Source organism: Pantherophis guttatus, chromosome 6 (assembly GCF_059756535.1).
Source record: "Pantherophis guttatus breed Tessera chromosome 6, ASM5975653v1, whole genome shotgun sequence".
NCBI lineage: Eukaryota > Metazoa > Chordata > Lepidosauria > Squamata > Colubridae > Pantherophis > Pantherophis guttatus.
The window spans coordinates 38,930,035-38,950,415 of NC_142068.1; the positions used below are offsets into that span (position 1 = coordinate 38,930,035).

General features: G+C 38.3%; 1 protein-coding gene across 1 annotated transcript in view; it reads left to right on the forward strand.

The window, feature by feature from the left end:
- Positions 1–1,973: 1,973 nt before the first annotated feature.
- The window catches only part of LOC117678461 (ovotransferrin), a 28,390-nt gene continuing 9,982 nt past the window's right edge, over positions 1,974–20,381 (forward strand). The window contains exons 1-8 of the mRNA XM_087872124.1: positions 1,974–2,367; positions 6,450–6,619; positions 7,832–7,943; positions 9,214–9,405; positions 10,744–10,879; positions 14,531–14,586; positions 15,736–15,908; positions 17,798–17,972. Coding sequence (XP_087728250.1) covers positions 2,325–2,367; positions 6,450–6,619; positions 7,832–7,943; positions 9,214–9,405; positions 10,744–10,879; positions 14,531–14,586; positions 15,736–15,908; positions 17,798–17,972 — 1,057 coding nt within the window. The 5' untranslated portion in view covers positions 1,974–2,324. The remainder of the gene's footprint in view (positions 2,368–6,449; positions 6,620–7,831; positions 7,944–9,213; positions 9,406–10,743; positions 10,880–14,530; positions 14,587–15,735; positions 15,909–17,797; positions 17,973–20,381) is intronic.

Sequence of the window (20,381 nt, forward strand, 5' to 3'; positions counted from 1 at the left end):
CCACGATACAGTTTGGACTGGCATCAGTTCCGAAAGCGACTCAGCCATGTCAAACACGTCTGGCCCGCAGTGGCTCAGGAAGAGGGTCCTTTTTCAGTTGCCCGGAAGGTTTTACAGGTCCAAGGAGCACTTCAACCGGATCATGTATGACCCCCACTTCTCTCTCGCTGGGTCGAAAGGCTTTGGCGGTACATACACAGACATCGTGGTAGTCCTGCTATGTACGGAGCTCGTCAGCCTGGCTGAATCCACTGTTGTGAGCTCTTTTTCGGCTTGCTTCTCATTGCCTCAATCCCACCTTCATTGCCAATGTTAAGTTGGGTGATTGAGGAGGCAGAAGCAAGGTAGTGCATGACAACAGCTCTTTAATATAGTGTGAACTTCAGCAAAAGCTAGAGCAATACAGGTCCCTTTATATACCTTGTTGGCCAGGAAACTGGCCAATCATGAGTGACCCATTGTCTTTCAAATCTCCCACCAAAACTTACATACATAACAGAAGAAGTCTTACAAAGCTTGCAATGCTGTCGCATTGAATCTATCTCCTGTCTAACATGAGGATTATTAGCTTCCAAATTAGATTCTGAAGAGAGTGGCCACACGGCCCAATCTTTATTTTCTGATACTTCTTGATAAGGTCTGTCTATTCTTCCTACAATTCCTCTTTGGACAGGAGCTTTTTTGTGTAAGAGTCTGTCCCAAACGGCACTCCCATCTCCACTGCAGCATCATGGTAGTCTGTCTCTCTGGCTTCCAAGCAGTTTTGATTGTCCTGCTCTTTGTCACATTACTTTTTCTCAAACTTCTCACAAAAATGCAATCTTTTCTAGTATGTAATTCCTATTCCTATTTGGTCCTTTCTTTTTCTTTGTTTGTCCTTTCTTTCACACTTCTATGTGGGCACATAGTCCATTCTTGCTCCATCTCTGAAGCCTTGCCAGAGTTCCAGTGGCATACAGAATAGTGTGGTATTTTTGTGTTAGGATATTTTTGCTACTGTCTCTGTAGGTCTGCTTCAACTGGTAAGGAGACCAAGGAGAGCTCTAAAGGTATTTTAAGCCATTCTTTTGTATTGGACCTTGAAATGGTCTCTATTACTTTTTTTGGTCAATAATTATGTTATGGTATTATGAAGCAGATGAAATTTCGACAGAGATTTCAAAGCCAGCTAAAGTACAATTCTCCAGTAGTCTCAATATGATATTACCCCAAAAATGCATCACTGTGGCCAGATACATAGTATTACCTTTCACTGGAAGATTTAAGAAGAAAAGAAAGCTAAAGAATCTACAAAATCTCATGCTATAATGTATTTGTCATTGGTTTTTAAGTTGCTAAAAGGTGGATGTTTTTGTAACAGTTAAATAAAGGTCTTGAAAAGTTTTTATTCCAGAAAAGAATAGCATCTCTATATTCCTCATATGGGTTCCTATGGAGTCCTTGGCACTGGAATATATTACTCTGCAATGCTGTTTATTTTTGGTTATGCATATTTTTTTTTAATCCTGTTTACACATGGTAGGATTATAAACTGCTCAGAATCAGATAGCAATTGGAGTGACATGGAAGCCAAATAAATAAAAACTTAAATAAATAATTTGTTTCCTACTTGAAACAAGTCCTGAGCCACAATGGATTTTTGAATGCATTGCCTTGTAAAAATAAACCGAAGGAGGGAAGGAAGGAAGGAAGGAAGGAAGGAAGGAAGGAAGGAAGGAAGGAAGGAAGGAAGGAAGGAAAGAAAGGGTTCCTTGACTTTCAACCCTCTGTTCATTTCAATATCTACATTGAGGCCCCCTAACAGAGAGTCATCAATAATGGTTATTGCTTTTAAGATATAGTATTAGTTGTATAGAAATTAAACCTCTGACTTTTAACAGAGTGGAGCTGTTGCATAAGTAGGCAAAATTGAGTAACAGTTTCAGCAGGCATATGTAGATTGCATTGCAATGATGGGAGTGGAAGAATGTGTCCTTGCTAATAGAACTGAGTTTCAGGTAAAGGAAGAATTAAATGATGTGGAAATTCCCAGCTGAAGCTTCTCGAACAATTCCCCCTTTTCTATTCCGGGCATGCAGTGAATTCAGTGCCAACGTGAGATTCTCCCTGAAGTGGGCTGGTGAGATAGAGCAGGAGAGAGGCACTATTGGGAAACAAGGAAGGACAAACACTGTTGGGTCACTGCTTCTGCTAACCCTGCAGAGTCCAGGCTCTCTATAAAAAGGCAAGACAGCTGAGTCAACAGCCTTCACAGACTCTGGGAGAGCAGTCTGTGACTGACAGCTCTGCAACACCTTGCCTGAAAGCCACCAGAAGAGGGGAAAATGAAATTTGCTCTCCAAGCCACTCTGTCCTTTGGGCTGCTGGGTAAGTGAATGCAGACTAACAGATAGTAACAATTCTAGCACCAGAATTGATGAGATGATTAAAGGGGAAACTTCTACACTAGCTTTCAAAATGAAACCTTTTAACTACTGTGGAATATTTCTTTCTCTTTCTATTACATTTATTTTCCACCTTTTCTTCTAAGAACTCAGGTTGGCATATATGGGGTCTTATTTACTTTTATGTTTTCACCTACCCTAAAGGTTGGTTTGGCTGAGGAAAAGTTTAGTATAAAATCACTCAGCATACTCCATGATCATATGAGGACATGAATATAGATTTCCATCATGTAAGTCTAGCACCTTACCCACTATGCTACTCCAATTGCCTTATTCCAGATGTTTTTTAAGAACTAGAAAATTGCAAAAAACAAACCAAAAACCAAAACCCTCCCAAAAATTTCATTTTTAACTAAATATCTGGTTCAAGAATTCTGCCAAATATACATTTTTAATATGAAAATTTAAGTTTCAGTTTAAGCAAATGCTGAACTTGGAGTTATGCTTTCATACAGGCTGAAAGGGGGAATAATACATAAATTATTTAATTAGATGTGAGTTAAAAGGCAAAAGAAGAAAGAGTACTATTTTTATTATCATTATGAATGAACGTGCTTTGAACAAGGAATATTAGGGTGGGGTGAGATACTTTAAGAAATATTTCCAAGTTAATGTGATTGCATAATAAAAGAAACTATAGGAGAGAAATGGTGAATAAGAGATAGGTTGGTTAATTATTCCTATGTCATCTAAATTATCCCTGCAATTTACTTCTTTCCTGGTGAGATTAGAACAAATACAGGTATAGGGGCAGGTATGGAATGGAATAGACACACTTATCTTGATAATTAGTTCCTGCTATTGTTATCTCTGTCTTGTACACAGGTTACAGAATAAACCTGAGTCTGAGAAATCTATTATATTTGTTTTATAATGTGATTTTGAGGACTGAAAAGAATGGGATGTGTTGTGGAGGCAGAAATTTTGGAAAGTTATTTGGCAGTGGCTTTCCTAAGTTTCAGAATAGGAAGTTTTTCACCTCTAACCTAATGCTGTTCCTTGAAGTAGGGATCAACAAAACATTGCATCAACTCTGTTATTTTAAATAATATGCCGGCATTTTAAAAAAAAACTGTGTAAATTTTGGAGGTGGAATGAAGATCATGAACCTGGGGTGTTAGTAAAGGGAGGTTAATAATCTTCCTGTTATCCGTGATGTTATCAAAATCTCAATAAAAGTCCTTTTGCAGAACAGTCTCCAAAATTCAATTCAAATGCCAATATTCATAACCAGCAAAATTAATGGCAAGAGATAGTACAGGGATCCAGAATGTCTATTTCAAAGGCTGTAAATCTTTTCATATGTTACTGTCATGCATTGGTACACCTTCCAGTAATGAATATTTGTAATACAATGGAGAATATGAACATTATCTCATGTCATGAGTTGACATGTGATGTCTGGTACACTTCTAAAATGAATTGCTGCAATACAGTTATAATTCAGCAGAGACTGAATAACAACAAATAGGCAATGGATTAATATGCATATCTCATGACCCTATATTGGTAAAAAACATAATAAATAGTGAAATATGTTGATGAAGATTCTCAGTCATCCAGGTAGAGTTGTCTGTAATTTGAGTCATGGCAACTTGACTTCTTTTCTTTCTTTGTTTGAAATGTTTCACTGCTTATCCAAGTAGCTTTTTCAGTCTGAAAAAGTCTTTTAAGACTGACAAAGCTACTTGGATAAGAAGTGAAATGTTTCAAACAAACAAAGAAGTCCAGTGCCATGGCTCTACTTCCAAACAGATAGTGAAATTGCTCTAAACAGTGTTACTTTTCCATCATCTTAAGAAACAATACAACACAGTACATGACTTGAAATAGGTTTTTTAAAAAAGCTGGTTGAAGAACTTGATGGGCAAGTTGTTGAACAATGCACAGCATAAAGAAAATCTACTGGCAAGATCCTACATCTACTATTCATCTAGCTACAGCTTGGAAACCTTTTGAATGTATTATGATAGTCTAAATCAGAAATAGGCCACCAGGGATGATTAACATGTTTTAGACTACACCCTTATAATCCATTAGGTAGGTTTGGGCTTTCAGGTCAATTTTTGACTGCTGGTGACTTCATAGACTAGTCTTTGCAGTTTTCTTGGCAATTTTTTGACCAATTTGGCTAAGTCTAGGGGAATTGTTGAATATCTAGAGAACATCAGACTACATATCTGAAGTCTAAATTATCTGTACAAAAACAATCAGGAACTTTTTTTTTGTTCTTGCTTCTGTTTGTGTCTTCTTTTGTTTTTGCAATTGAGCTTATTTTGCCATAAGCATCACTATTAAAATCAGGTAGAGTGATTTGCTAAAAGAAATCTATATTCCTCTAAAATTCTTGTGTCTGTTTGATTGTTTGTAACCTTCAATTGGGTGAAATCAAATGATATATCATAAGGCAACAATACTTCAATCAACACACCTCAAATGGGCTAACTTACAGAAAGTGTTCAAAATCCAGAACCCATGGCTAAGTGGCATTGGAATTTGACAAAGGTGTGGCCACTTCAATGCTATTGTACTGCCATGTCATTATAGTCAGCCATCGTCATTTGATCATAATTTCCAACATTCCCTGCCAGTTTACTACAAGAAAAATCAATGAGGAAGATGGCTGGAAGTCAGAAGCTGCTTCTGATCAAATGGCATTTTTGTCGGGCCATATCATTCTGTTTCTTTGTTATGCATGGAAAAATATCTGAAATGATGACCCAATGACTCATGAGTTATCTAGTTCCTTTTCAAGATTTCTATGAGGCTAGTAGAAGAGCTTGTGCAGCAGCACCGCCTCTATTTAGGAGCTGTGGTGGCGTAGTGATTAGAATGTAGTATTGCAGGCTGACTGTCAAGGGTTAGATCCTCACTGAGGGAGCGGGAGGAGGGGATCTGGGCCCCTTGAGTAGCAGCCGGTGTGCAACACGCGCTTGCATGCGCAGCTAACTGATACACACACACACATGCGTACACAGGTCAACTTTTGCAAGTTGAGCTGAATGCACACGTGCACACCGGCCCGCAGCTCATGCAGCCTGGTTGTGAATAGGCCATGGAATGGTAGTGGGCCATGGCCCTGGGGTTGGAGACCCCCTGAATTAGATAATTTAGATGAAAATTTTCTGTAGCAGCATGGGGATTGAGTAACTTCTTCCCTAACGAGTTTAGTTTGTCTTCTTCACTGAATAGTTTCTATGCGATAATAAGAAATTCTTTTTCTGCTCAATATTTGTTGTTTTATATGTTTGGCTGCCAGTTTTACTCTTTGGAAAGTTTTTGGCCTGTCTTCAGTCTCAATTGCATTTAAATTGCTTTAATGACTTTTTCATATCCCTTCTTGAAACCCAAAAACATTTTCTAAATTATTTTGCAAACTATAAAATTTTTCTCAGTAATTGATCTATAATATATTGTTAAAAAGTGCAATTATTTTTTTTCTATCACTGAGCATGCTAATCACCTTAACAGATTATCACTTTTTATAATAATGATGTAATTGTAATGTTATCTATTTAGATATTGTATCCACAATTTTATTTCTAGTTAATTTCATTTATTAACTTTCTCTGTGTCTCCTCTTCCTAAGTGAATTTAAAATGAAATTGGATTTACCTGGATTTTAGGAATGTCTGCTGACAAATCTTCAAATTGACAACTATCTTTTAGAAACTAGAAAAGATACATTTCTATATACAAAATTTATGTTGCTGCTCATTCTACGAAATCAGTAATATAACTAACCTTGCATATAAAAATGGATTCTAAATAACAGGTGACATTGTTCGATAAGTGGCAACCCAAATGCAAGTCCAGATATTCTTGTCTGAGAGACGCAAAGCACCATCCCTACAGTCAATAAAAATGAATCCAGTCCACTTCCGCTCATTACCCCTCTTGATCTGATTTTGTATGTTGAAAAAGCTTCAACCAGGCAACTTTATCAATCCTTGCTTAAAATCTTTGATATTAACTTTATCTGCACCCTTTTCATTCTTTTCGTAGCTCTGTGTCTTGCATCTTCTTCGGTAAGATGGTGCACAATATCCAATGAAGAGCAGGAGAAATGCCTAAGGCTTAAGCAGGAATGCTTTTCCCAGCAACAATCCAAGGAATTTCCAGAACTGATTTGTGTGAGGAAGACTGATTACCAGGAATGCATAACAGCTATTAAAGTAAGTGACTGCTGACACCTGGATAGGAAAGCTGGGAAACTTCCTGAGTTCATTGTTCAAACAACCTTATTTTTTAATTCCCTTTCAAAAATGATTGATTTGGAAGGTTCCAGATAGAAATAAAACAGGAGCAAGTACTGTAGAAAATAGAAAATCATACATGGAAGCAGAATTTGGAAAAATATGCTTGGATGATGGGAAAACTGACATAGTCTGAAATGATGCAATCAGTATAAAATATTTTTTGTCCACTTATTGAATTTTCAGATTTCGGAACAGTCATTCATTGCTTGCAAATTTTATTTATTAGATCAGAGACCCCCAACCTTTTGGGCACCAGGGACTAGTTCCATGGAGAGAGTTTTTTCCGTGGACCAGAGGGGGCGTGGTTTTGCATACTGTCTGCATCCCATGGATGGGGTTTCACTTGATTGTGAGGCCTGGTTTCTGGCATGCCGCGGTCCGGTGCTTGTCCACGGACTGGGGGTTGGGGGGTTGGGGACCCCTGTATTAAATCAATAAAATTCTGACCATCTGCAGAGGGTTGTCTAAATCAGCATTCCCCAACCTTTGCAGCTTGGCAGCCCAGCTGGGGAGGAAAAGGGGAATTGGGCCGCACAAGCAGTGGGCCAATGTGTATGTGTACAGCTCAATTTGTTTGAGTGGCAGGCTGGCACACATGTACGCAAGTGCCAACTGGTCTGCCACTTGTGCAAGTTGAGCTGCGTGTGTGTACATACTCCAGCCATCCATTCACATGGACCAATTCTGAATAGGCCATGGCCGAGTAGTGGGCCACAACCTGAGGGTTGGGGATCCCTGGTCTAAATAGTCAAAAGACTACCATGATCATGTGATTAAACCCTCCCCTCCCCTTCCCTTCAACATATAATAAAGAGGCCAGGCTTCAATCACAAAGTTGTAACTTAATTTTAATTTTAATTTTCTTGAACTCCTCTGTGGATGCTCCTGACTTTGGAAAGAAGTCAGCTTAAGAATCCCATGAAACTATCAACTGATCTAGAAGCCCAGTGCTCTGTTCAAGATAGCATTATCACTCTTCATGGCAAATATGCTGTGAAAGAAAAGGAAGTCATGTTAATTTCCAGATCTAGGAAGAAACAAGGAGATATAACTGTTATGAATTCATGATATATTTTATGCCAAAGAAATACTTTCTCCTTATTATCCTACTTTTATGTTTTTTTTTAGAACTCAGAAGCAGATGCCATCACTTTAGATGCCGGTCTTATTTTAGAAGCAAGCTTGAACCCTTATAATCTAAAGCCTGTTATAGCGGAACTTCATCAAAAAGGCTCAGGAGGTAAATTTGAATACATTGATCTGAAAATGCAAAGAGGATGCATAATTCATTCAATAGTTCGTCATTGGGAGGGGAGATGATAAGGGCCCTTCTGTGTCATGGGAGCTGCCCAGGTTATGGATAACTCCAACCATACTGCCTTTCAGAAAGCCATGAAAACCTGGCTCTTCTCCCAGATATTTGGGCCAGGCTATTAATTTGGGAGTTCTGGAGTAGACATACAGAATACATATTTTGTGTTTTTAATAAGAGGACTTTGGCTTGGATTTTTAATGTTATATTGCTGGTGTTTGCCAACCATAGTTTTGTAGAATCAATGAGTGGCCTTACAAATTTGATAACGAAATAAAGATAAAGTTGCTAATATGAATTAAACTAGATATGTGGGTTGCTATAGCTCACCATGCAGAATCCACTTGGAAATTCACTCAAATGAAGCCATCAGAGACTAGAGTTGGGGATTTGCTACATGCCAGGTTTATGTTCCAGTCCAGTCAAATTTGACAACTTGAAGATATATGACTTAATTCCTAGAATTCTCCAGACGGGCCTGGGAATTCTGGAAGTTGAAGCCCATATATTTTCAAGTTGTCAAGTTTGAGAAATACTGCAGTGCCCTTTCTGGGTATTGACTCCTGGAGGCTCCAGATGTATTTAAGGTGAGTTTTGGATTTGTGATCCAAGGATACAGTGCTAGGATACCTTCACATGCTCAGGGTTTTTCTACTCTTCAGCCTTAGGCTGCCAGACTCCTGCACACAAACTTCTGGAAACCAAGTCAGTTTCAGAAATCCCCTTTCAGAATGTCAACTCCTTCCTCTCCTTTAGTTATGATGGTGGCCTGATGTTTTCTTTGGATCACATTTACCAGAGCCCCCAACTGGTGAAGTCCTCTGGACTGATCAAAAGAGAAAGCGTGTCCTTCCTCCTTTTCAAGATACAGTCTCTGTGTTACATTTGCTTTAATCAATTTCACCTTAACACAGTCATGGTGCTTTAGTCTTTAATTTATTTAATTTAGTCTTTAATTTATTTAATTTATTTATACAAATAGTTTCAGTTTATTAACATAACAAGCAATTACAATAGAAGTACATTGGCAAGCCCACTCCTAAATATATATTTTGCTGTTTCCTCTATAGTATAAGGATATTACAGGATAATGAAGTTTGTTCATTTTGCTACAAATTGTTTCTTAAACAATCTTGTTGGAAATAGATAGAGACTATAGCTATAACCTACATTTGATTTTTCCTTCTTTCCTTATCAGTAACTACTACTAGTTATCATGCCATTGCTGTTGTGAAGAAAGGAACTATTTCTTCACTTGAAGACCTCAAAGGGAAGAGATCTTGTCACACTGGTTTTAGAAGATCTGCAGGCTGGCTCATCCCAATAGGAACTCTTGTGTCTAAGAATTTGATACAGTGGGATGGAACAGAATCAGTACCTGTAGAAAATGGTAAGAAAAATCTCTATAGTTCTATTTGTCTATTTATCATCTATATCCATATTTATTATTTTTACAAATAACTCAAGGTAGAGAATATATCCTACACACATTCCTTCTCCCATTCTCCCTAAAACAATCACCCTGATAAATTTCTGAAAAAAAACAGAAAAAAAAAGGAGGGGGATGAACAATCAAACTAGTCCCTTTTTAAAAAAAAATTCCCTAGAGATTTTCCAGCTGTATTCATAATAGAAATAATTTTAGAGAAAGCATCATGCTTAAATTTATGAAATTGCAAAAAGCCTCTCAGTAAGGGCAATACTTCCATTAAGACATGATTTATCCTGGACAGAATTGTCTGAAATAAATTATATTGCAGGAGGAACTGAGAATGCAGAAATGGTAATAAATAAAGGCAAATAGTCACACACTGAAGAGCAGAGCAGAAAAGGATAGTCAAGTTATCAGAGAATAAGTCTAGCACCATTAAAACTTTATAAAAATGTATGCTCCATTTGAATTATCATAAGTGGTATCATGAAGTTGAGGGTTTTAGTATAATCTTTTGAATCCCCCAAAATAAAAATCAACACATGAAGTAGTTATGTGTGTGATAAAGAAAGAACAATCTTTCTGGCAAGTATAGAAATATATGGTTAGGTTGAAAGGTTGAATGAATGGTATGAATATAAAATGGTTTTACATATACTTCTTTTTCTTTATCTTATGTATTTAATTTCTTTGGTATATTATTTATTACCCTCTTTTTTGTACTCTACAAAGTTGCTTGCTCCAAAAAAACCCTGTGTGATGTGTATGTGCATTTAAGAATAGGAATATTTCTTCATCTTTTCTTTTTTTCCCCTTTGCCTCTCCATATATTCTTTTCATATGAACACAGCTACAGTAAAATGTTCCATATATAAAACAATATTTTTATTGCCTTACATTTTTATTACCTTATGTAGTTATGGAGTAGGATCCAAGAAGTGTGCCTACTTATATGACCTTGTAGGGACCATACTTTCTCAACTGGTATGCAGCTGCTGTCCATAAGTAACATATGTGTGAGATTTATGATCCAGCAAATCTTTGACATCACAGGGGAATGTGGAATCTTCCAATCTGAGATTGTTTACCAACTACCGGTGCTTCCTTTGAAGGAAAAGATGTCCCTGTCACCCTTGAATATAATAAGACTTCAAGCATGCCATGTGAGGCACAGTATGTTCAATCCAACTCTGAACCAAACTTGAAGAAGGCAATTTAATAATATAAAGGACCTATTACCTTTATCGTGCTAATAAAGGTCTGTCAACGACTTACCCATCTGATTTCTTTTTACAGCTGTAGGAAGATTTTTTGCAGCCAGTTGTGTCCCAGGTCTCAAAAATGTACAAAATTTACAAAATCTGTGCCATGCTTGTAGAACCGGAACCTGTGACTTGAATGATCCTTATGCTGGATATGCAGGAGCCTATCAGTAAGTGACACATGCTTTCCCCCATAAGCCATGGTTAACTTTTATCATGCTTCCATAACTATTTCCGAAATATATTTTATAAGGGTCCATGCCCTCCATTTAAGTTCAACTTTTTAAAATTCACATTCTGTTCACATAGAGTAAAATATTTTTTTACAGAATAAAAGGCAATTTGAAAGAAAAAAAAAGAAAGAAAAAGGGAGAAAGAAATAAGAAAGTACAGGAAATGAAAAACAAAGAAAAAATTAAAGTTAAATATGTGAACGACTTCCAACCTTTATTTAAGAGATAATTACAATCTTGTTGTCCCACTTCCCTCTTAGTTGATATGCAAATCCTTTTAGCCTTCATATGCAGGTAGTCCTCAATGTACGACCACCACAATTGAACCCATAATTTCTGTTGCTAAGCAATGGAAATTATTAAGAGAAGGTTGCCTCATTTTACAACCCTTCTTGCCACAATTATGAAGTGAATTGCTGCAGTTGTTAAGCTAGTAATAAGGTTGTTAACTGAATCTGGCTTTTCCAATGACTTTGCTTGTAAGTAGGTCGCAAAAGGTCATCATATGACCCCAGGACACTGCAACTGTCATAAATACCTGCCAGTTGACAAGCATCTGAATTTTGATCATGTGATCATTGGGATGCTGCAATGGTCATGTGGAAAACTTCATAAGTCACTTTTTTCAGTGCTGTTGTAACTTCAAATGGTCACTAAACGAATGATTGTAATCAAGGACTACCCACCCATCCCCCAATGCAGAAAAACCTTCCAGTTGCTCTTAGGTCCAACTGGGAACTGAATTCTGTGAGATTTGCACATAGACCAAAAGACCTACTGCATTCACTGTGCTGCTATGCATAATGAACAGAGAAATGTTCACTTCAGGGCAGGAGAATCAAAGCCCTGTGAAGGACTAATTTAAAAAACTATGATAGAAACAAAGAATCATCAAATAAGGCAGGGACAAAAGCAATATCACTCAGATGCTATAATGTGCAGAATCTCATGTTAAAGTTCCCAAAGCCCCATGTACATTAGCCTTACTACACACATTGCAGTGATGGGTAATTCCAAATGATGTGTGCAATGTTGTCCTTGGGGTGTGGTCATGCACATGCTCATCCAAGTCAGGCTTCTTTTGAATCCATGTTGCATGTGTGGTAGGGAACCATTGCTGCATGGAGTTCTTTAAAATCTCCTCAAATTGTTAGTAGCCCTCCTGCTCCTGGAGAGTAGTTCAGATTTGTTGTAGATCTTATCCCTGACCATCTTCCACTGCATGCAGCAAAGCACTGCTGATGTCCTCTAGAACAGGGGTCTCCAACCTTGGCAACTTTAAGCCTGGTGGACTTCAATTCCCAGAGGTCTGGGGAATTCTAGGAGTTGAAGTACTCCAGGCTTAAATTTGCCAAGGTTGGAGACCCCTGGTCTAGAATGCTCCCAGCCTGGTGTATATTGCCCACTGTTCCTTCTCCATTTTGACTGCTATAATTGTTTTTCAGCTGGTCATTTCCCCCCCAATGTGCAATATTACCATTGGGAATATCCAATAAGCTCTTGCTTCTATTTATTAATATGTTAGCTGCCTGCAATTGGCTAACTGACTACCATGTTTCCCTGAAAATAAGACCCTTTCTAATATTTTTTTGAACTTCGAAAAAAGTGCTTGGCCTTATTTTTTGGGAGGTCCTATTATTTTAGGGCATGTAGAGGAAACCAGAAGAAATGGCGGGGACTGGCTACACATGCATTTAAATATTTTCAGGGAGGGTTTATTTTCAGGAGGGGCTTATTTTAGTGCATGTGCTCAAAAGCCCGATTGGGCTTATTATCAGGAGATGTCTTATTTTAGGGGAAACAGGGTAGGACAACATACAACCAGTTCAACAATCAGTCCTGTTACTGCCTGCACCAAGAAGTAGGCTACGTATTTTTACATGGTAGCAGTATAGTATTAAGTTCTATTGGATAATGGAACTCTAAATGTTACCCAGAGTGAATCTTTTGGATCATGTATGTTCCATTTGCCCTTCATCCATCTCTTGCCAGATATTCCTTTTTCAGTACAGGTAGTCCTCGGGTTACAACAGTTTGTCTAGTGACTGTTTGAAGTTACAGTGGCACTGAAAAAAGTAACTTGTGACCATTTTTCACACTTACAACTATTGCAGCATCCCCATGGTCACGTGATCAAAATTCAGATGCTTGGCAACTGACTCATATTTACAATGGTTGCAGTGTGCTGCTTTCATGGGATCACTTTTTGTGACTGTCCTGTCCTGCTCACACACGCACACTCCACGGGTGTTAGAAGTCTTTACTGATGCTTCCCAAGCCCCAAATAGTTTTCCACCAAGTTTGAGGTATAGAATCCAGGTAGTCCAAGGCAAAAATTACGTTGGTTAAAGAACGCATGGCAAGAAAACAGACATGTTGTTCCTAGCGTTGTTTCACTCTCTGGTGCAGCCCATTAAGAATCACCTCGCAAGTAGAGTGGCTGACTTCCTTGTGCTGGCCTCCTCTCAGCCCTATGTGCTTTCGGATTAGGAGGAGGAGGCAGTTCTTTCTTATCTCCACTGGCCAGCTGTGCACCTTCTCCACCCAAAGCCTCTGGGCTTCCCAGCTGCAGCTATGCCTCTCCTGTCAACCAGCTTCTCATCTTGTCACTCCTCCTGTGATAGCTCCGCAGTGCTCACCCTCGCCACTCCTGGCTTAGAGCTTCCGGCAATCTCTGGACACTCCTCCATGTCCCCCCACATAATATCCCTAGACCCAGTTCTTCCTCATCTGAGCTAGCATCCAGAGACTTGTCCAGGGAAGTGCCCGGGAAAGCCATTACAGTGACCTTCTAACAAACAAAGTCAATGGGGAAGCCAGATTAACTTAACAACTATGTTACTAATTTAACAATTGCAGTGATTCACTTAACAACTGTGGTAGGAAAGGTAGTAAAATGGGGGCAAAACTCACTTATCTGTCTTGCTTAGCAACAGAAATTTTCACCTGAATTGTGGTCGTAAATTGAGGACTAACTGTAACAAGATGTAAGTCAGTAGTTCATTTCTTATCTTAATTACCAAAGGTTTCAGGTGCTTCAACTAGGCACAGTTCTGGTTTTCAGTGATGGCAAAGTGTTTTGTCCAACATCCTAAAGAACTGTTGCCAGTCTGTTTGCACAATATTGGGCTAGATGGACAAATTGCCTAACCAGAGAGAAATCAGTTGTTTTACTCCTGCCTTGATTCTTCTTCCATATTCTCACTATTAATTTCCTGTAAAAGTTCTCTATTCAGTTCATATTTATTTATTCTCTTGGTAAGAAACAATAATTAAAGTACGATATCAGCAGTGTTAGCTTGAGGATATGGGTCACATTGACAGATGCTACTACCTCCCATCAATGTACAGATTTGTATTTTTAGAAGTGCCTTTGTTTTTGGAATAGGGGCAGTATTGGCACACCCTAAATTTTGGTACCCTAAGCCAGTGCCTCGCTTGCTTTGGTTAGCTGAATTTGGGCAGTTTGGGTAGGTTGCTTCTATTCAGTTGAAAAAGCAGAAATGTTGTTGATAGCATCATACAATATGCAAGAAATATAATATTTAACCACCACCCCTTTCTAATATTTTATCCTTTTTTCATAAGGTGTCTGAAATCTGGATCTGGAGATGTGGCTTTTGTGAATGAGGGAGTCGTATTAGGTATGAATCTGGGAAAATGCTAAGCTCTAAATTCAAATACCAAAAAGTGCTTAAATATATAACTATTTGCAAGGATTTCATTTTATGAAGTACTCATCTTTTGGGTCCTCAACTCCAGTTTTCTAGAGGTGTTCCAGAGAAAGCTTGAGGTGTACTTAACATTTTTTGGGAGATCAGTGAAATCTATACATATAATAGCACTGTACATGCTTTTAAGTAAAGTGTACCAAGTGCATTAAATGTGGAAATTTCCCAAACAACAGTCTTACAAGAATATGTGACAAGTTGGTTTTGAAATAGGAATTTCAAAACCTGTTTATGATATTGTATAATGGTCTGCAATTGAGAAAGAGAAAAATAGTATTATGTTAAATATGCAAGGGAGTCAGGGCCCGTTCAATTTACCTGTCCCAGGGGATTAATTGAACCCGGTGGAGTTCCAGAGAGAGATTGGAGGTTTCCTGGTGGACAGTTCAGCTGAGGCTCTAGTTGCTGTCTGAAGTGGGCAGGTGCCAAGGCTTGTACTGTATCACTTTTGTTGAGCCAGTGATTCCTGAGGAAGTGGACAGGGCTCTCTGTGCTATCAATTCGGTCACCTGTTTACTAGATCTGGATTCCTTCTGGGTTTTGAAATCAGCAGATGGCTCCATGATATAGTGTCAACCTCTTTGATAGATGGAGTAGTGCCCCCAACTTTAATAGAGCTGGCGATTCACTCCGTCCCCAAAGGCCATCCTTGGACCCAACAGTCTTCAATAATTATCACCAGCTTCTATTTCTCAATTTCTGTGGAAGGTTGTTGAGAAGATGCTTGGCTTGCAGCTGTTGAGAACCCTGGAGAAAACTGATATCTAGTCCTATTTCAGTCAGGTTTCAGCCATGATTTAATACTGAGACTGTTTTGTTCACACCAGTAGATTATCTGTAGCAGAGCTAGGATGGTGGTGATACATCATGCTTGTGTTCCTTGATCTTTCAATACTGTTAATCATGGTACTTCTTTTTGCTTTTTGTCTTTTCCATTGTCTTTGTTTTTCATCCTTGAAATAATTATTACTTTTAAAAAAATAATTCAAGTGACATACAAGTTTAATAAACAACAACCTACTTTGTTTTCTTACACTCACTGTTGCCTTTTATTCTCCACAGCTGACAGTGCAGAAGAAAGAAGCAAGTATGAGTTACTTTGTTATGATGGCTCCAGAAAGCCTGTTGAAGAATATGAATCCTGTAACTGGGCTAGAGTGTCAGCTCATGCTGTGGTAACACGATCTGTTGATGGTCGGGCAGATAAAATCTGGGCACTCCTCTCTTATGCACTGGTATTTATCAAGTTTTCCTTTTTTTATAAAACAGAGATGAAAAATAAATATAACAAACGTCTCAATTTTATGAAGGACTAAAAGAAGACCAATGTATTAAAGCTACTAGTAGGAAAATGTTAACTTGAAAAGGGAATGCCACTAATAAAGCTGTTTTGACTGCTTTGTACACTACGAAGTTCATTTTAAAAAGAATTAAAAAAATATTCTTTTACATTGTTCCTGATCTGGTACTGTGAGCCATTTTTACCACAGCCAGATAGAGAACATAAATTCTTTTGGCTGACAGCAATAATTCATAATTTTCATATAAGTGGAAATTTGCCTGACCCATTAGTAAAAACAGTAATGAGATCATTGTGATAGTTTCATGGAGGAACTGATACTTTACATTGCTCCATACAAAGAAATCAGCCAAATGGACAACGAGTATAAATTTTCACTCTTTATACTAAAGGCTGAAAATAACAATTTTGCCACTGCCTTTTAAAGGAAAAGGTATTAAACTGCTGCGAAGTCAAAATTATGCTTAAATTCCCAAGCAGATTTACCCAAAGAAGTCTTCAGAAGGGTGGTTCCTACAGGTTTCAATTAAAGGACAGTGCATTGATTCCATTTGCTTTTTGTAAATGAACTAAATTGTGAGGAAATATGAAAGAATTACAGGTGAAAGTTTTCGTCATCTGAATTCCTCTCTCCCATAACATTTCGTGAATAAGACAGAGTGATATTTGAACAATAATAGTATAGTGTGGAAGATTGTTCAGATAAATTGGGGGTAGTAAATAATTGAAACATTAAAGCTACCAAGGAAAGAGAAATTGGAAAATAAAATGGAGGGAAAAAAAGAATTGATATTTTTGACTCCTGATGGTGTTTCCTGGTTTTAAAAAGTCTTCCCTTTATTCTATAAATCAGTTGAATGAAGAGAATTAGAAGAGAATTATATGCAAGGAAAGAGGGGTGGATGGATCACAGAATATTTTGGTTAAGATAAAGCCAAAATTGCTACCATTCTCTTTCCTTTTTCAATTGGGGGCTCTGGTTTAGAAAAAAACTTCTGAATTTAATTCTAAGTTTGTTCACACTGCAGTAGTCTTCTCCCAAACTTCCTACCCGCAATGTAGCTCCTGAATTTTTCATGCAGTTGTCTTCCTATCTTCTCTCTGATCCCTCAAAGGGTGGGGGAGGCCCTGCTCACAGTCACTCATGCCCTTGTGATCCCCAGTAATGAACTATTGTAATGCACTTTATGTGGGGCTGATCTTGAAGAGTATTTGAAAGCTTTAACTGGTACAAAACATGGCGATGAAGACAGTTACTGGTACCAGTTACTTGGCACATGTAACACCACTGCTCCGTAAACTGCATTGGCTTCTGATATGTTGTCGGGTGAAATTCAAAGTGCTGGTTATCAATTTAAAACCCTTTGTGACTTTGGACTGAGCTATATACAGGATCACCTTTCGCCAATTATCTCTATCAGTCCTATCAGATTTGGTAGAAAAGTACGCTTTGAGTGCTATCAGACAGGAAGTGTTGCCTGGCATCTGTCCATTGGAGCATCATCCCCTCTGAGATTAGATTGACCCCATCCCAGTTGACCTTTTTTGAGGTCTTGAAAACGTGGCTTTGCGCTTGAACCTGGGGCCCTGAGTGTGGATTAAAGCCCATCTCCTGGTTATATGGATGATGTTAGATCACACCCAGCTGCTATGGGTTTTTATTTTTGTTTTATTTATTATGTATTCTGTCTTTTTGTTTTATTGCAAAACATGTAAAAGTGAGACGGTCAGCTATACAAATTGAATAAATAAAATAAATATTCCATTAAATTTCATATTCCATCTCATCTCATTCTTCTTTGATTCGTTTTTTTCTTATTTTAGGAACAGATGAAGCAAAAGCAAACAAGATGCCAACTTTTTAAATCTCCTAATGACTCTGGCAAAGATCTCCTGTTTAAGGATAGCGCAGTTGGTCTTGTTCAAGTGCCTGAACGAGCAGATGCTGAACTTTACCTAGGTCCTAAGTACTGTGCTGCAATACAGAGTCTCAAAAGAGGTAAATAGGGCAGGACTTGTTATGCATTATGAAGTCACAGTGATGAACACCAGGCATTGAAAATGAGGCATTAGAAAACTGTTTAAAAAATAATAATTAGTTCACTTGCTATCAGCAATACTAGCTTAATTGCAATTCAGTCTGATGACTGCTTCTAAAATTTCTGTGATGGGTAAAAATGTCAAACTTTTGTCAAAGTGGAAGCTTTTATGCTTTGGCTACACCCGTGTTATAACGGGATTCAGTCCAACTTGTTTGTGACCAAAACTCATATTTTATTTTGGCTAACTGAGGGTAGCACTGAAGTAATAAAAAGGATAATAATAGCAAATCATAAGCAATAGAATCTGGGAGCAAAAGTAAGTGTAGATATTCTGACTCAGCTCCCCAAACACGACAAACCCTATGAAGTTAACTCAAAGATTCCTTTATGAGGAGTGCCAGTGGCCCCGGCAAAAAGTTTCTCTCTCAACACAGGCTAACAAGTCCATCTGGCTGGAAGATGAATAGTTGTCTGCCCTGATCTATTCATCTCCACCCCATGCCTTTTATCCCCAGAGCTAGGGTGGGACTTCGTTAGCAACAGTGGCTCTTCCTTCCCAAGGATCGACCCACAGATTTCCACTGCTTTCCTCTTTTCTGCTTTCTGTGCATCCGCGCATCAGGCACTGGACTCAGCTATTCCTCCTCTTCCTCATCAGTCACCTCCAGACCTGGGGACTGTTGACTCTCCATCTGAGGGCTGATGGACGGCTCAGGGTCCGCCTCTGTCTCTGTCCATCTCAAGCTCCATTCCCTCTTCCCCCTTGGATCTCTGGTTGTCTTGATGCTGACCCTGACTCCCACGCCTCTTCCTGCTCTGATTCGGCTCCTGGAGAGGCTGGTGGCCAACAGGCCACAACAGTACATCCAAATTTCTCCTTCTTGAAAATCAAGAGGAAAAACTTTTACAGCAATAAATCACAGTCCCTATTTTATCTCATAATCCGGAATGAGTTCCAGGCAGATGGGAAAAAGGTTTGATTGCAGAAACCAACTCTCTCTCTCTCTCTCTCTCTCTCTCTCTCTCTCTCTGTGTGTGTGTGTGTGTGTGTGTGTGTGTGAGTTATGACCGTTTTTCACAGTTACCACCTTTGCAGCATCCCCATGGTCACATGATCAAAATTCAGATGCTTGGCAACTGGTTCATATTTATGACCCTATTATTACGTCTCCTTTTGCAACCTTCTGACAAGCAAAGTCAATGGGGAAGCCAGATTCACTTAACAACCAGGTTACTAAGTAATCAACTGCAGTGATTCACTTAACAACTGTGGCAGGAAAGGTTGTAAAATGAGGCAAAACTCATTTAACAAATGTCTCACTTAACAACAGAAATGTTGGGCTCAGTTGTGGTAGTAAGTCAACGACTACCTGTACAAGGTTAAAGCATCAAAATGCACATACAATATATAAGCTCTTTTCCCTCCTTTTGCTAAGTACCTATTTCAGTTTCCTGGCTTTTTTTAAAAGTACAGTGGTATACCATTTAATCCTTTTTTCAAGTTGACATATGCTAGATAAATAACAATTTTTCAAGTGACCTGAGGTAGAAATGTTGTACCACCAGCAGCCAGGCAGTCTGTTTTGGATTATCTGGGAGCTAGAACAGAAACCTTTCCATGCTAAATAAAATAAGGATACAATAACGAGGTCTAAAGTTTTTCTTAGTGCAGCTATGTTTTAATTGTGTCATATAAATGTAATTTCTACTATTTTTCTAAAATGGCTAAATGACCCTTTAAATATCTTGGATACTAGTGTTCTAGAACAAAAGCCTCTAAAGGACATTTTTTGTGTTCTTTCCCATCTCAATTCTGTTTTTCTGATTCTCCTTATAAAAATCAAGACAGTTGAATATCATTATTTATACAATAATAATATAATAAGATTAAGAAGTAAGGCAGAATTGAAAAATCAATACATTATAACAACCTAGGTCCTTGGGAAGAAATCAGTGCATATAAAGGCCAACAACAGCTAAAGAACCGGCAGTTGTGATTTCACCTATAGTGAACTGATAATAAATAATAACCAGGTCTACAACAACTTGCCTTAGCCAACTAGCCACTGGACAACTTGTCGCGGGACAAGAGTTACACTAATATCAAAGAAATAGTGGAACAGGATCATTAAAAAAGGATGCCAAAGGAGGGAATGACAAAAACTAAAATATTTTTAAAACTATTTTAAATAATTAAATTGAATTGTTGAATTGTCTCACAGTGAGTTGTCCTGTGGTGAGTTGGTCGTGGCGAGTTGATGTGGTGAATTGGCTGTGGTGAGTTTGCTGCAGTGAGTTCTTCCATTCCGCTCTATTTGAGTCTAGAGCATAAAGATGGTACACTGAAGGTTACAGTGGTTCTTATA